The sequence below is a fragment of the Podarcis liolepis genome, assembly GCF_965112155.1.
Source record: "Podarcis liolepis genome assembly, chromosome: 2".
NCBI classification, from domain to species: domain Eukaryota; kingdom Metazoa; phylum Chordata; class Lepidosauria; order Squamata; family Lacertidae; genus Podarcis; species Podarcis liolepis.
In genome coordinates, this window is record NC_139555.1 from 107,797,733 (window position 1) to 107,815,436 (window position 17,704).

Sequence of the window (17,704 nt, forward strand, 5' to 3'; positions counted from 1 at the left end):
TCTGGACCCATTATGCTGCCAATGAACAAGAGGGCAGGTGTAATAAATCACTATTGCATCCCGCTTCTGAACTGTCCAGGAGCAACTAGCCAGCCACTTTGGGACAGAACAATGAACTAGATGAATCTTTGGTCTGAACCAATAAGGCAATGCTCATTCCCTGCCTGCTCCCCGCCAGACCTTTGTTACAGGCTCTCGTGAAACGCTGAAGAATTGACACCGAGCGATTCTGCAAGATCAAAGACACAAAAGACAGGAGCTGTTCGAAAAGGACCGGCTTTTATTTTGCTGTGGAAAATAAGTTTTTGCATCTTCAAACATTTCACCAATTGAAATTTGGACATTAAAAACAGCATCTCTCTAGCAAACACCTTAAAGAGTTCAACCACCCCAAAATTTCACAAGCTTTTACTTTCAGCTGGAATTTCAAAACGGACCGTTCCAGGAGCGGAAAGGGAGCTTGGGAGAGAAGGAGGGAACTGAAGATGCTGGCGGATTCTCCCCAACTGACCCAAAACGTTCTTCCGGGGCCAACACCATCTCAGCTGATCTCAAGTCCCTTCACCTGAAACACTCTCTCTGGGAATGGAAAGGGAGGTAGTAGCACTGTGAGCTAGGACGTTCACACAAAACACGGACCACATGCCACAAGAAAGAGTTCAGGCCATAGATGAATGTCAGGCCCTTGCATTGGCGTTAAAGGTGGAGTCAATTCCCTAAAAACAGTGTCCCATCCACTTCAGAATTCTACAAGTGGGTGATAATACCAACTCCTGCCTGGACAGGAGGAAGAAGGGTAGATACTCAGGCAACGTGAGCAATTGCAGTAAAAGGGGGAGGATGGAGATAGCTTCACCAGTTCTCTCCTTCCCATTCTAATTCAGGGGCCTTTGCTTGTGCCCCTAAAGACAGAAAGGGGAAGCATAGGGACAGAATGTGCTCCTCCTTCCCCCAACCCCAACCTCACTAACTGCCTTTCACTGGTCAAAGAGGTCATCTTTCAAGGTGCTTCCTTCCCTTCATTGGAGATCAGTTTGTGTCTAGGAATGTGAACCCCAAACTAAAGAGAGTCCTGGAGCTACTCATTTTCATCTTGATGTCTCCCTGCCACCCCCAATTCAAGCAAATTTCAAAGAAGGGTGTAGGACCTACTGAGAGTGCAACTCACCATCACCGCATGCTCTCTTTCACCCTCCTATGGTCTTGTCAGTGAGTTTCCACAGGTACCCATTCAAGGGGAGAAGAGAAGGCCTCTGCCTTCAATGGAGAATCTCCCATTCATAAATGAACACCCTTTCGAACGGAATATTTTCCCCAAAACCTCATCAATATGTATCCCCTCACAGAGGTTCCTTCTCTGAGAGAAACCCAAGATGGATCACCCTTTGAAAAACAAAATAATAATCTCATGATCAGGGTTTTCAATGGAAGAGACGTCTTTCTCTCACGATCCCAGTAGCAATACTGCTTTTTCAAGGAAGTACTAACGAAACATAATTAAATAGATGCAACAAGATCATTCCCCCGAGGCATCATCTCCTGTTCTTCCATCTGCACCAGCTAGGAAAACAAGAGATGCGGAAGGAAGGGCTCCCACACCCATTTTGCTGAACTTGGCCGCAGGAGAGAAATTCCTTACTGAAGTGGAATTCCAAAACAGAGACAAGGGGCCGTATTCAACTAAATTGTGGAACCAGTGGAAGCCAGCAGAAGGATCCCAGCTAGCGCAATAGGACTTTCTCCCCTCTCCTCCCCACGCCCTTTCCGTATCTGCTCCAGAGGGTTAGGAGAACCCACAACAGCACACAGGGATGGAGGAGGGCAGGGGAGATCATTCTGTTGGACCAGAAGAAATAGTTGCACTGGCAGAACCATCTCCTTAGTGCTATGTTGAATACAACTCCGTATTTCTTTCTTCATTCACCATGGAGAGTTTGAATAGGTTTTTTTTTATAAAAAAAGACAAAAAGTAATACAGCATCCAAAGAAACAAACAAAATACTACCCTTTGGTGTGGTCTGAATTTTGGCCATATGAGGTCCGAAGCTCCTTCTCCATGCTTACTTTATCTAGTGGCCCTGGAGCAGCTCAGCAGCGCCTTCTAGAGGCAAGAATGGGGAAAGAAGCTTCTGCACTGCTGAATAAGGCTGGGCTCATCCCATGGTGTGCTGTGCTGACTCGGGGATTCTACCTCTGCCCCGTTGCTCCCACAGACCTGGTGGTGGATCAGTGCTAATATGACAACCAGTTGAAAGAAATGCTACTGAGGGATAAGCCACCTCTGTGGTGGGGCTGAATTTAGGGACCGCCCCTCCCCCCAAAACCCAAGGCGAATTAAGGCAGCCATTGGGGACAAGTTTCCTCACTCAACCTGGGAAGAGAACGTGGCATCACGCCATAATTAAACCAACCTCCCTTTAAATGTCATGTAGCTATTATATAATGGTGGCTACAAAACATAACTGAGAGCAAATAGGTGCTCAAGACGGTACTATTTCTGACTAAGTGGGGGTTCGAATGCTCCTTCACACACGTCACGGAAAAAGCTAGCCCAAGACCTTCTCCTGGACATGCTAGCCTTGCACATATAAGGGGAATTTCATGTGGGTGAGTTTTCAAATTTAATCCCCCACCTGCCACCTGAAATGGTCCAGCCCATCAGGATTTCAGTCGCCACAGCTTACAGTAAGGACCAGCTGACAAGAACCTCCTTTGGCAACCAACCACATCTCCCCCCATGCCACCGTTTCCTTACTACCCAGGTAAAAACAACTGGAGATTTAGACACTCGCCTCACCTGCGCAATCCTCACATCGCCTTTATCAGCGCACGCACCTTACCTCCCATCGAACACAGTTCAAGAATGAGTTATTCAGGAGACCCAAGTAAAAATGGCCAATATGGTCAATAAAAGTGGTCGTTCTAAGGGACTCACTGAACGTCCAAAGGAGTTTCCTGTTTGCAATGCTAGCATTCAACTATGTCCAAATGAGAAAGGAACAGGCAGTCAAGAGGGGAGAAAAGGCCCTCATTTCCTCCCTGTTGCTCAGGCCTGCCCAAACTGCGACCCATCAGGTGGAATGCAACACACCAGCTAGGCAAAGCGACCTACCAGGAGGCCAGGAATTTTCTTGCTTGCCTGCATACGTGGAACAGGGAAGTTATCAAGCCATGTTGTGTGCCTGCGGAGCTGCACCTGGCTTGCTGGGCCGCAAGCTGCGCAGGCCTCCGTGAGCTCCACGAAGCTGGGGAAACCTCGAAGGGTTGCTGCTTTGGTTTAGCATGGGCTTTAACCTCAAAAACACACCGGCTTGGAGAAGCCACCAAGGATCTAATGAGTGAACAGACCACCACGTCAAAAAAAAAAGAAAAAAAAAAAAGGAGAATAGGCACTGGAGGGTAGAACGGAGAGAGCACTCAGAATGCTCCACCTCACCCCCTCTTTGGGGCATCGGAACAACCCCCGCAACCCCGCCCCTCCTACCCCATAATTTTAAGTGCACAAAACCACCCTCATCCCTGGAATGCACTCGAATGCCACGCAGGAAAAGAAAAATACAGAGTTTTGTCCCCGCCCCCCACTCCCAACTCCAAGCACCCCTTTGACAACAGGGTCCAACATGCTTAAGGGTCGTCAGCTGCTAACTCCAGCTAGGATCGTAGCCTGTCCAGTCCGAAGGAGGTGCTAAGTAAACGCGGCGGCCTCTGAAGAGGAAACTGACGATGCCCTGGTAGCCGGCACGGGGCACTCCGGACTTGAGGTCGTCCATGACCCCTAAGGCCTTGGCGAAGGCCTTGAAGGAGTCGCGAGTGGTGTACTGCACTCGGACAGTGCCCAGCTCCCGGCGCTGGTTACCCTGCAGCTCCTCCACCCGTAGCTCAGGGGCCCCGTAGACCTGGGCTAGGAATGAGCGCTCGTACTCATCCTTCTTGAGGTAAGAGAGGTCCATCTGGGTGAAAGGCACGAAGCGGTCGTTGAGCTTGATGAACTTCAGGTACTGGTCAAAGAACTGACCGTGGCTCACGCCCTTGCGGCCAAACGTCATGGTGCGCGACACTTCGGGCCTGACGCACGAACGGCCCTGCCGTTGCTCAGGGTGTCGCATCCAATCATCCCAGAAGGCCTTGGGCCACTTGGGCTCCAGCTCGTCCCACAGGTCGGACAGCAGAAGCCAGCCCAGCCCGGGAAAAAAATCCGTACGGTAGAGGAGCTCCGGGTGGTTGGCGTCCACCATCTGCTCCTTGCCGTTGTCGTTCCAGGCGGAGAGACACCAAAGGGTGGGGTCGGCTAGCAGGAGCGGGAAAGCGGCCTGGAAGTATTCAAAGAAGTCTGGAGCGACTTCCAGGTCATCTTCCACCACAATGGCCGCCTGGTACTTGAAGTTCCGGAAAACCTGGCTCAGGGCCCAGCGATAGTGCCGGGCGATCTTGTAGTAGCCTTGGAACTTGCGGTGGTCGGTGGGCACAGGGATGTCGCTCAGGTTGGGCTGCTTGATGTGCATGATGGCGTCTCCATAGGAGGCGATGACCCTGGCGGTCTCCTCGTGTCCGCAGTCCTGGCTCACGATGATGGGGAAGCGCTCCTTGGAGGGGCGGTAATGCAGCAGCTTGTCGAGGCAACGGCGGACCGTGCTGCGGTCGCAGGCAATCACCAGCACTGGCAAGACGGCGTCTGGAGAGATTTGGCTGCGACGGGGCAAGGGGGCGGCTGTCGAAGGCGGGGCGGAGGACGCCACCGAGAGGTGGAGCCTTTTGGCTTCAGCAGCCTTCCTCCTGTTCCAGAGAGCGCTGTAGCGGTAGATCTGATGCAGGAGGTCCTTCTGGCGCTCCAGCTCCACCTCTGCGTCCTGGGCCAGTCGGATGACCTCTTCCGTGAGGCGGCTGTGGTCAGAGGAGGACTGAGGCCGAGTCCACAGGAAGAAGAGGATCAGGGCGTTCCAGGCCACAAAAAGCACCACGCCCCAGAGAACCAGGTTGCTTTTCTTCAGCATCCTTCACAGGCGCAGGCCCCCACCCTGTCTTCTCGTGCTCGCTTTCCCCTCCGATGGGCGTCACAATACCACCATGGACCTGCACAACAAGTAGGGGGGAAATAAAAGGGTGTTAGGGGAGGCCACAACATGTTCCATCGGTTTTTCTCCTCCTTCCTTGCCCTCAGTGATGTGGGTTTTCCAAACACTAAAATCCTACGCAAATTAGGATAATTTGCTTGGAGGCAAGTTCTGATACCTTAGAGAATGTACTAATTTATCACGTTTATTTTGCTTGCATTTAGTAAACAAAAGTGTTTTTTTTATAAAAAAAATTCCCAACACACCACAAAAGTTTGACCTGATATATTTGAGGGGATGAAAATCAAAGCCTTCCTTTATCATCATCATCATCATCATTTATTAAATTAATGTGGTTTAAATGGGGGTGGGGGAAGAATTACTGTGAGAGACTTACAGTTAATAGCATGCAATTTCCTTATACTGTTCAAATTTAAGCAAAAAAACAGAGGTGCTGAAAACTGTTGACACACTAATCCATTTTAGCAATCCAAAGGCTTGTGCGTGATATGCTGACTATCTCCTTGCCAGAGATAATTACTTGAAAAACAACAATTACAACTATGAAAACTGCCAAGCTTGCATAATACTGCATTTGCAGTTGGCATCTATTCATTATTTTTTACCCCACATCACTGCTTGCCCCCTACCAACCCAGACTATTAAAAAGATGATACATGCAATGTTTAACACAGATCTCTGAATGGAAGGTGCAATTCTGCAGTAGGTAGGAGAGATTTAATGGGCCTGCGCTCTCAGTGCTTTCCGGATATTTCAACAAGAGAAACATCAGAGGTATATTCAGTCTCGATTCATCATCTACCTTCAGCATCACTTTTACTCTGAAGTCCACTCCACCTTGCTCCCTTGCTCCATGTAGGCCTCACCATTCATTTTAGCAGTATTAGAGAAGGGCAATGGAAGCAAAACAGTTATGCTAAGCGAAAGCAACAGGCATGCATGCCTGAATGTTTGGGCTACTTGAAATACAGAACTGTTGCAAGAAAATAAACACAATGTCAGAGTCATTGTGGCAAGAAAACATGGTCACGTCAAATCAAAGGCCTACACAATCTAGCTTGCTTGGACTGGCACTAATTGCCCCATAAATATCTATTTGATAAAGTCCAATAGGGCTCCTGTGACCAATCACTGAGAACCATCGTTTTGCAGAGAAAAGGAGTCAGCTGAGGGCATGGTCCTGCCCAGCACAGAGATTATACTGCTCACTGTAGTCAAAGCAGCTGTACCAGCAAGTCCAGAAAACGTTACAAGCCCACATACTTTTTAAAAAAAAAACTATGTCAGTCATTTTGTAGATTAAGAAAGACTTTTGTTAAGTTCCCTGTCTGGACATTTGGAGATGATGATTCTACCACAGGCAATCACGTAAATGGGTATTTGCATGCCTGCAATTACAGTAGCTGGTCTACAGTGCAGCATTCTTGAAAATAAGAAAACTTTAAAACAGGGCAAAGTCATACCCTCTAACATTTCTCCAATGAAAATAGGGACATCCTAAGGAAAAGCGGGACATTCCGGGATCAAATCAGAAACTGGGATGGCTTCTCTAAATCTGGGACATCCTTGGAAAATAGAGACACTTGGAGGATCTGAGCAAAGTATCTGAATTTATAGCGGGGAAACCACAAAGAATGCAAATGCTCAATGTAGCAGCTTTGGGACAGTCATTGCTTTTTGCTACAGTCTTGTCCCCAATTGGGTAGAAGAATCTCTGCAGGAGACTGGAAGCGATCCCAACATCTGCCCTATAAACACCTTCCAGTTCCATTCTTTTCTGAATTAAAATGTGTTTAACAGACCAGGGTGGGGTGGAAAAATCTCTGTGTATTTTCAAAGCAGGAGTATTGGCTAACGGCAGCAGCTGCCACCCAGGGTTTCTTGGTTTTGTGCCCTACACAAACTCTTTTCCCGTTCTGTGTACCACCCAGAAGAGACCTGGAAACTTAAGGCACATTTCTAGTCATGCTTACTCAAAAGTTAAGTCCTGCTGATTGGAGTTAGGACAGCCTTAGCATCTAATGCAGGGGTGGGGAACTGAATCTGGCCAGCTTATCTCCCCCCACCTGTGGTGGGCCAAATTTGACAGGTGGGTAGTGCTGGCATCACAATGACACCAGATGACGACTTTTTTGCCTGCAAAACACTAATCAGCCAATTCTTCATAGGAAATGTGCCCCACACTCTTCCCCACAGGCCAGTTTGGTCAAGTCACACACTTCTGCCCTAAGGCAAAGCTGACCAACAGGCTTAAACAATGAATTCAGGCCTTCCCATCTCCCCTCATTCCTTGCTGAAGGCCGACATTTATTTTTAAAGTCCTTGCATGCTGTGTTTCAGGGCAAGGCTATCCACAGGCTGCGTACAAAAGATGAGTCAAGCTATACATTTTTCCAGCGTCCACATGAAACAATTCGGTGAAAAAATCAAAAATGCATATTGCCATTCACTGCTTGGCATGGGCAGAAGAGAAACACACTTCTTTATACCCCCAGCCAGCCTTTCATCTCCACCAACCAGTAGAAGTGAACATAAACACTTTTTTTGACAATAGTTTTTTGGCAGAGGGAGATTAAAAGCTTGGGGGGGGGGATCTCCTTTCCCACCACTAGGCAACATCCCAAATGCTGGGGAAGAGCACATCAGTTCTACCCCTGCTTAGACTGAACAATTCACTTTGCTGAGCAATTGTGCTGCACAACACGTGCCGACTGGCCCGCTGTGTGTGTTCGGGGCGTGGCCTTGAAATCTCGTGCCCCTTCTCCATTCAGTCCCCATGTTCCTTTGCTCAGCACAGTCCATTTTCACCACGCTTCTCCCTCCAGAAAACCTCAAGGACTTGAGTTCAGAACAAAGAAAGTAACATGAGCTTGTTGCGCACAAGACAATTTTGTAGCACTTCCATTTGCATAATTTATTTGGAAAGCAGAATCCGATCTTTTGGGAGAACAAAGCAGGGACAGCTCTCCTTTCAGGGCAAAGAAAGAGCACAATTAACTTCTTGAGGAAACCGCAAAACTGAATGGAGACTACCCAAGCACGGCACGGACTGGCACAAAGCCCAACCCAGCGCTGCAGAGCCATGACTCGAGTATCCAGCAGCAGTTTGCTACAGACCAGGGTGAATCAAAGCCAGGTCTGTCTTTCTTTGGCTGCAGGTATTGCCACCGCAGTAAGAAAGGAAAGAGGAAATATTTGAGACAGTTTTCTAACAGTGAGTGGCAGCCTTTATTAAAAATGTAAGCTCGAGAGAAATCTAGAACATGCAAATTTATTTTATTAACCAACCAGCTGATCAGTTAATTAGTGGCTGATTATCAATCAGGATTCCTTTTGTGGTAGGCGGCCCTATTATGATGCACACATTTGCTTCTTTGGGTCTCGGATAGCGAGACAAATGAACAGGGAGCCCTGCAATCACACACACCCTGTCCATTGGAATTCTGCTTAGACTCCCTGCTAGGCTGCAACTGCAAAAGCCTTAAGGAGGCTACAATCTGAACTCTGATCCAAGTGAAACACTTTCCACTGGACCCGAGTCCTAAGCAGATGACCAACTTATGCACACCCCTTAAGGGTTCCCAGTTCTATATGGAGGGGCCTGAGTGCTGCTAGATTCAGGATAGCCAAAATGGTGACCTCCAGATGTTGTTGAACTACAACTCCCATTGCCAACTGGGGCTGGTGGGGATTAAAATCCAAGAACATTTGAAGGGACCCTTGTTGGCTACCTTGGTACTTGACTATTCCACAATGAATCAGTGCTGCCATACCCAGCAATGAACCTAGTCATTGAAACCAGCATATTCAGAATGAGAAAGAGAGCAAGGCCCTGCCTAACCAAGATCCCTCCTGTATATCCACAAGTTCCTCTGTGAGCAACCAAGGTTCAGATCAGCCTCTCTCCCTCTCAATGACAGTAGGAATTTTGGATACAGCCAGTAGTCATCTTAAGCACTACCTTGGTGAGTAGAAAGATGGGGATATAAATGAATAAATTATTCTAATAATACAACGCATTTCATGAGTGGGTGTGTGCAGAGGTAATGTGAAAAGCGAACTGAAAGCATATGAAAGAAGTGTTTTGAGATCAGCTACAGGAGTAAGAGTTTCAGAGTAGTAAGTAAAGCTAGTTTGTTCTACGTGTCAAGTCTCCAGTGGCATCAACTTCAAGAGTGCGTAGCAGTAAATTATCAAGGGCTTAAAAGCATCCCTGCTCATAATTTTACTTGTCATGTGATAGGGAACAGCAGCCATAAACCTAGTTATGGGAAAACGAAAAATACTGGCAAAAACCACACAGCATAACAAAGTTGATAAAATATATTACCTATGGAGCTGTAGGTTTCATGATTGTGTGGTTGCAGATGGCGACTTTGTGAGAGGCATACAAGTATGGTTCAATAGGCTTTCATCTAAACCTTCACACTTCATGCTATGGGTCTGTGGTGTGAGTGACCTGCAAATCCCCTCTGATTTAACCCCCCACAACTCTGCAGCTGACCCCCATAACCACTTGTCCCCATAAACACTAATCCTCAATCCTCTAATCTTCTTGACTCCCTTTGGCCCCTGCTGCTTAGCAGCTCTGCATGGGCAACCTTCTTAATCCTCACTCACAGTAAGAGAACCAGACATATACATTAAACATTGCAGGGTTGGATATGGATTTTGCAGCCAGGCTTGTGCAAAACCTGGCTATTCTGAGGCCCTGGAATCCCAGTTAATAGCCAGACTACTCTGAGGGAACCTCAGCTTCTTACAGGAGATGACAATCAATATTGACTGGCTTGCCCATATTCAACTCCTGAAACAAATAAAAATGCCCTGTGGTGGCCTGCAGCTTGTGTGGCATACAGAAAAAAAGGAGAGGCAATTGTTTGGCATCCCTGAGATCAAGGAAGGCATGCAGACGTTACATTTAGGTGCTTGTCTGATGTCCCTCTGTGCTGCTCAGCAGAGCTCTCAAGATGTTTCCTTCAACATCTGTTTAAGTCAGTCAGATTCCTGAAATGACCACCTCTTGTCCAGGTAGGGGTTAGAAAGACCACAGTCAGGATAGCAAGCACCCAGGAGGTACAATAAAGAATTGAAGCTGCCAGAGGACATGGGATGATGATCTTAAGGAAAGGTTCCACAGTTTTCATGGGTAATATTTTTTTAAAAAAGCAGATCCAGTATTTGAAAGAGACAAGCAAGGCAGATGCTCCAGTGGATCTACACCCAGCAACACAGATCTCTCCCTCCCTTTCCTCCCCCCTCCAATAGTCACTGCCTTCTTCCAAACGTTTGGCAGCAGAAAGGAAAAGCACAGAAGCTGTGGCCCTTGGGACCCAGACACAACATGTTAACTATCCAAGAAGACTGCAGAGAAATACAGAGGGTTTTACTGGATCAGATCCAAGATACATGAAGCAGGCTAGTCCACCCACAGATTGAAGCAGCTTAGCATCAGTTTCTTGCCTGTGTTCTGGAGAAAACTGGGTGGTCTGAACAAGTAACCAGTGGTTTGCCTATCGATGACACCACTACCCAGATGGCTTCAGCCAGTGGCACCAAATACAACAGAAGACGATACTGATCCCTGTGGAATCTCACAGGAGTAACAATCCCCTAGCCCTGCCTTCTGAATTCTACCCTCCACATAAGAGCAAAACTGCCACAATATGGTGTATCCAGAGTAACCATGGTCGTTTCCTTTACTGCAACAGTGGGTGCTAAAATCAGACTGCTAAGGATGTAGGGGGAGGGGAATAGCTTCACCTAAGAGAACCTGGAGTGACAGATGCTGAAAACAACCAGTAAGTACTTAAGGTCATCAGGGTCCTTCAAAGGTTTAAGGAGGGGCAATGATTGAGTAACCACTGGTGCCCCATACTCTCCTATAATGTTGCCCTCATTTGAAATCAATAGAAATTCATCCAAATAGCAGCAACTCACTAAAGCTAAGGTGATTTCATGAACAGACTCCAAAGTAAGTGGCAGCGGAATGGAGGCAAGTGATTCAAGTGCAAACATGCTTGGCAAAATTGGTGATAGTGGGCTGCAGATGTCTCCATGCAAAGATTGCAACAGCAGTCTAACCACTTGGTGTAGCTCCTAAGGACAACATGACAAATAGGCTTATTCACACTTACCTTTCTTCTGCTCTTTCCAGGCAAAGTCACACTTTAAAGCTCTGTGTCCAAGCGCCCCCCCTCTTTTTTGCTCCAGAGCTTTCACCATGAAAACCCTCTTTAAAGCTTTATTGAAGTAAATAGCAACCCACAGAAAACCTGAACTGATACTAGCTTCGATTGAGTGCTAAATTATGGCTTTTTATGAGGAAAGCTCCGGGACAAAAAATTAAAAAAATGCTTGTACATGGAGCTTTTAAGTGCGGACATATGTGCCTGGAAAGAATGGGGCAAAAGATAAGTGTGAATAAGCCTTGTCAGATTTTCCTTGAATAGTCTACCACTTGCACTCTTGCTGCCATCCCAACTGCTTAATCTCCTACAGCTCCTCAAAAAACTAAGAAGTAGCCTTTATTTTAGTCACTGGACTAAAGGAGCAATAGTCAGCCACCCATGTTGATACCTTACGCTAGGAACAGACCAGCGATTTGACAGGAGAGCTTGCAAGGTCTGCTGGAAAAACCCAAAGAGTAGCATGGAAAGCCAACAGATTCAACTGCTCTTAGGGGCAGACCATTTCAACAGGTCCCCTGCAGAAAACACTACCGTATTTTTCGCTCTATACGACGCACCAGACCACAAGACGCACCTAGTTTTTGGAGGAGGAAAACAAGAAAAAAATATTCTGAATCTCAGAAGCCAGAACAGCAAGAAGGATCGCTGCGCAGTGAAAGCAGCAATCCCTCTTGCTGTTCTGGCTTCTGTGATAGCTGTGCAGCCTGCATTCGCTCCGTAAGACGCACACACATTTCCCTTTACTTTTTTTTGGGGGGGGGGAGTGAGTCTTATAGACCAAAAAATACGGTAAATCCTGTGATACTGACCTTCACGGTTTATGGCTAAGACACCAGAAACAGCTCTCATAGCCTATGCAAAACCCAAAATGAATCTATGACTGGTAGAATGTGTAGAACTCAAAATACACTGGCCTCCTAGTTATTTTGGACTGCACTAGAAAAGAAGAATGAATCGCTTCGAGGTGGTTAAACACCAAATTTGAGATTACATCTGCACAGTCAATCAGGGAGACAGGCACTATGATGGGTGGAATGACGACCAAGCCCCCAGGCTGTCCCTGCCATACAAGATAAATGTACTAAATAAAACCCTCTGCAAGGTGTCTGGTGAGAGTGATAGAATCTTTATAGGTTCCTCCTCTGCTTCCACCATCACTACACTGATGCTAAACCAAATACCTGGCTGGAGAAAGTAGGACAGTGGCAGGGTCAGCTGCCTCATCCCACCAGCTCTGTGATCCAAGCCAGAGTGGCTTCATTATCCAGGATCAAATGCTGAATTACCGCTGTTCCTTTTAAGACTGATCTGGCATTTAACAGGAACAGGCAAAGAGAAGCTGACTTGGCAATTAGAGTCCCCAGTAAAGGAAGTAGAGAGTAAAAAGAGAAGTTTGCTATTTGCTCAACATCTCCTTATCTCACCTGACAAGCCCAGCCAGCACTGCCATATCTCTGTCACAACATGCACATGACAAATGGTGACGCCCTATGCTATGCCTGACTATTCAACTGAAGCAGCACCAAACATGCATATAGTTTGAACGGGGATCTTAAAAATGAAGCAGAAAAACAAAACTAAAGTGGTTCCAGTTACAGATAGGTAGCCGTGTTGGTCTGCCATAGTCAAAATAAAAAATTCCTTCCAGTAGCACCTTAAAGACCAACTAAGTTAGTTCTTGGTATAAGCTTTCGTGTGCATTTCGTGTGCAGATACACTGAAACAGAAGTTGCCAGATCCTTCTTTATAGTGAGAAGGTGGGGAGGCGTATTACTCAGAAGGGTGGTGGGAATGGGAGATTGGCAGATAGCTGAGATGAGCCTGTTGACGACTCTTAACGACTGCAATAGGTCTTACAGGAAAAGGCAAGGGGTGAGAAGGTGAGAAATGGCTTAGTCATGTATAATGAGATAAGAATCCAATGCCTTTGTTCAAACCAGGTCTCTCCATGGTTTTAAGTTTGGTAATGAGTTGCAATTCAGCAGCTTCTCTTTCCAGTCTATTTCTATTAGGTGCTACTGGAAGGAATTTTTTATTAAAACTAAAGTGGGACAGTCAAGGAAGGAAATCTACGGTAGTTACTTCCCACCACTGGCCACCCAGTTGCAACGATTGATCCCACAGGAACACACTGCTAAAAAGGAAAAAGCAGAACACAGAAGACACCCCTGACCCCCTCCAGCAACAATACCCTCACTAGGGCACTCAAAAGGTACTGTACTCACTCCCAGCCTTGCACTGGTCACATACATGATACTTGCATTTCTTCACAGCCATGAGGATTACAATCTCCAGTGCCTGGATTCTATTCCAGAGTGCATGTTCTGCAAGAAGTCTGCTCAGGTATTAACTGCTCTGGATACAACTTTAGAGGGCCTCGTGAATCTGGCCGAAAACAGTTGTGTGCTTGAATGCCAGACCAGTTAAGCATCATGCAGAAGAACAGGTTTGCTTTTAACTGTTTCAGAGAAACTGTATTCGCCTTGCTAACAAAACTGAGGGCAGTTTAGAACAGGAAGTTGTGTTTTTCCCATATGCCTTGCAAAAATAAAGATTAGTCAGGAATTTAGAAGGGGGTTGGGGAAGGATATGGCAATACAAAAGAGAACTTTCAGCAGCAGCATTGTTCTTCAAACATTACAACATCAGTGTCAACAGAGTCTGAAGAGAAATTCCCTTAAATGTTTTCAGTGACATGGGCACTGGCAGAATTAACTTGCTGGCCTGAGAATGAAGAGGGCCTGACGCTCTCGCAAGGGCAGCCACCTTAAGAATGAGCCAGAAGTAGAAGCAGCCACACATTTCTGATTCAGCAAAGCAGAGAGATGAGAGAGCAATTCCATCTTTGCGCTCCGTAAAACCGAAGACTGCATATATTCTGCATTCCACCCATGGATGCCAGAAACAACAAGAGAGGGTTGCCTAAATCAGCAGTGAGCAAGTCAGGAAAGAGCCTTGAGTAAGGTAGAGTTGTCAGGATGGCATTCCCAAGCACCACCACACATGCTCATCTTCTTCCTACATCCCTCTGTGACAGAACACAGAAAGCTGCCTTATACCAGGTCAGACCATTGGTCTGCCTAGCTTAATACTAATCACTCTACACCAACTGGCAGCAGCTCTCCAGGGTTGTAGAGAGGGGTCTTTCTGAGCCAAACCTGGAGATGCCAGGGACTGAACATGCAATCTTCTGCTTGCAGAGAATGTGTTCTTGCCACAGCACCACACTCCTTCCTTATCTGCAAGGCATATGAGAATCAAGTCAGCTTTAAAGCAGATTATCCCAGCAGCGCACTGATCTCAAAAGCCAAGTTCACTAAGCCACTGATATAAATGAGGAGAAAGTCCAACTGTATCTGTCAAGGTCTTAACGGAGAAGAAGCACTCATATTCCTGCAAAGCCAGACAACCGTGTACACCCAACAAAGAAGTGCAAGGCCTGTAACATGCAGACAAATACCTTGCATCCAGAATAGGAATTATGCAAATTGTTGAGTTAAGTTGCATGATTTATTCCAACCCTGTTACTACTTCTTCTTTTTTAGAATGTTGATTGTACTAGCAAGGGCAGCATGGTGGAAAGCAAAGAAAGGGAGCTGTGGAATGAGAACTATGGACATTTCTGGTATGGGCTTTTATCTGCCTGGAGTCTCATTTTTATTTCCCAATGATCACTGAGACACATCATGTGCAAACAAACTACAGAGTGATGATGGGAAGAGAAGGCTTCACCATCCATGGGATGCAGTTGTGGGCTTAACCTTTAATAACTAGCAATACTTAGAACTTACCTCAAGACTTACTAGTCAGTGTTCCAGCTCTTATTCTACAACTTACAGCAAGCTGTGCTGTTCACAACCCAATCTGCTAGATGAGTGAAATTTGAAAGAGTGTCTGCAATGTTACCTGCCGCCTCCTGCATGTACTGGCACTAACTGGTGTTAACTTTTGGTATCTTTCCTGGCACCAAATTTCTCCTTGTTGATCTTCTCCAAATTCTGAACACTGTATTTGAGTTTTTGCATAATAAAGAAATGGGTCAAAATAAATGTTCTACAGGTTTGCATTTTTCCTGGGGTAAAACAGAAAGAGCTTTGCTATGAACACCAAGGCAGTAGCCATAGGAACAACAGATCAGCAGATGCTTTGCATAGAAGAAGCTCCAGGTGCCATCCTCAGTAGCTCCAACTGAAAGGCAGCACTAGGAAAGATCCGAGACAGGGCTGTCTACTCAAACTAGCATCAGCTCTCCAGACAGCCCTGGCCAAATAAACCTTTGGATGGACTCAGTGTAAGTCAGTTTCATATGTTCAAGAGAAAGGGAAACTAGGACATATGAAAAGGAATGGAACCAAAGATGGAAGACAAGGGGCAGCTCCTAAGCAGTAGACGTCCTACTCAAGGGGCCAATTCAACTCACAGTCATTTTATATTTCTTTAGAACAGTGGCTTATGAACTGCAGGAAAGATTGGGTGGGAAGTAGGTGGAAAACCTGGAAGAGGACAAAAATGTCCAGGGAAGACTGAGAAAACTGTTCCCTTCCTCTGCCTACCAGCCAAGAGGATCCTCTCTGAGTAATCGTGGACTGAGGGATGCCTTCTCTTAAATTTACATCACCATCCCAATCAGATTTGGGAAAAGTAGCTTTAGGAGGGGATCACAGAGGTGTCTTATTCTACTCCTTTTCTAATCATAGAATCTTACGAGTTAGAAGGGACCCAAGGGTCATCTAGTCCAACCCCCTGCAATGTATGGCACGTGAGTGTCATGTGTCCTTCACAGATCTTTGTACTGTGCTGAAGGGCTGCTGTGCACTCTACTGTAGAGCAGAGGGTTAGCATTGGGTAAGCTGAGGCAAGGGGCGGAATGTAGGGTAAGCTGAGCAGGCAGGTTCAAAAAGTTTGCAAAGCCACCTCAAATGCAAGAATATAAAGCAAGTTCTTAAACGGTTGTCCTGCACTACAACACTGGAAACCACAGAAGCATTAAAGCATCCCCTTGTGCCAGATTCAGAATAAGCACTGAGAAAGGGCCAAATTACAGAAGGCAGGAATTAGAAGGCAGAGAAGTGACAGGGAAAGAGCAACAAAGCGAAAGGGGATAATGTCTAAGCAGGGGAATTCTACTCAGGTGACAAAACATCCTCTAAAATGGATGGAGAACCTCAGGTGTGTAGGACAGATCCCACCTCTTTCCGTTTCAATTCTAGGCTCTAATCAAAGTTGTCCATTAAGATAATTTAGGGAACATAGGTGGAGAATAAATTTGGAAATCCTCTAGGGAGGCAAAAAAAGGGGAGGAGGGATAATACTCCTCCCCCCACAACCAATAAAAATGTTAAGAGCCCTGACTGTATCAGGCTAAAAGTCCATCTACTCCAGCAACCTGCTCTCACTGTAGTCAACCAAATGTTTATGGGATGCCTCCAACAGTGCCCTCCCCACTTGCAGCTTCCAGCAACTAGCATTCAGGGGACTATTGCTCCCAAAGTGGTGGAATAACATAGCCATTGTGCATAGTAGCCACCAAATTTGTCTATACTTTGAGCAGGAGTTTTGATTTCCCCCCCTATAGGTTTGTTTAATACGTAAGGGGTGAGAAAGCAACAATTATTCTATGCAAACATATGCAAGCTTGCAGGTAAAGCCCTCTTGCTATTTGACTTCAGATTCACATCCTATATACCTTAGGATCAGGGCAGCTTACACCATGCTAAGTAGCAGTACAGTCAAATACCACCATCCCCATAACCTGAGCAGAATCCGCCCCCTCCCTTCCCCTTCAGAATCCTCAAACAGGATGCATTTTAAAGAGGTGCAGCAGCAGCACAATCCCAATTACCGTAAGTATCCTTCTGCCAACTTCTACTACTTTCATGTGTGTGTGTGCGCACGAGTGTGTGTGTGATGGTGGGGAATGACCCCTTGCCTAATGCAAAATGTTGCTCCAATTCAACTTCCCCCTTTCTTGTCTTATCTTCCAAACACTCCTTCCTTTCCCAATTACTTGACAAACTCCACTGACCTCAGATTCTGCTTTCCAAACACAACATCCTCTATAAAACTAGCATGAGGACTCCTCATGCCCTAAAAAACCACCGCAGAGCAACTCATTCTTTCTCCACTACTAAAATGAAGTGGGATGAAGTCAGGATTGTGAAAGATGTGCTTTTTCAAAATGTAACGTGTGCCAGGTCTATAAAACCTTTTAAAGGACCTTCAGCATGAACGCAAATATATACACAGAATACACACACCTACAGAAGCTGCAAAAGTGATCCAATGTCCCCAAGGGATCTGGATTTAATTTGTCACTAGGGGTCCAGGGGCCCTCAGTGGCTAGGTGTGCCAATCAACCTCTGTTCGTGCATCAACTACAACCATACCTAGACAGTGATAGCCTTGGCTACAGTGGTTCATACACTGGTAACCTCACAATTA

The 17,704-nt window shown here is 46.3% G+C and overlaps 1 protein-coding gene across 13 annotated transcripts in view; it reads right to left on the bottom strand.

Moving 5' to 3' along the window:
* Nucleotides 1-260: 260 nt before the first annotated feature.
* The window catches only part of MGAT1 (alpha-1,3-mannosyl-glycoprotein 2-beta-N-acetylglucosaminyltransferase), a 45,244-nt gene continuing 27,800 nt past the window's right edge, over nucleotides 261-17,704 (bottom strand). For all 13 annotated transcript variants that reach the window (XM_083492896.1, XM_083492905.1, XM_083492903.1 and 10 more), the window contains one exon: nucleotides 261-5,070. In XM_083492896.1, the coding sequence (XP_083349022.1) occupies nucleotides 3,642-4,991 (1,350 nt within the window). In that variant the 5' untranslated portion in view covers nucleotides 4,992-5,070 and the 3' untranslated portion in view covers nucleotides 261-3,641. The remainder of the gene's footprint in view (nucleotides 5,071-17,704) is intronic.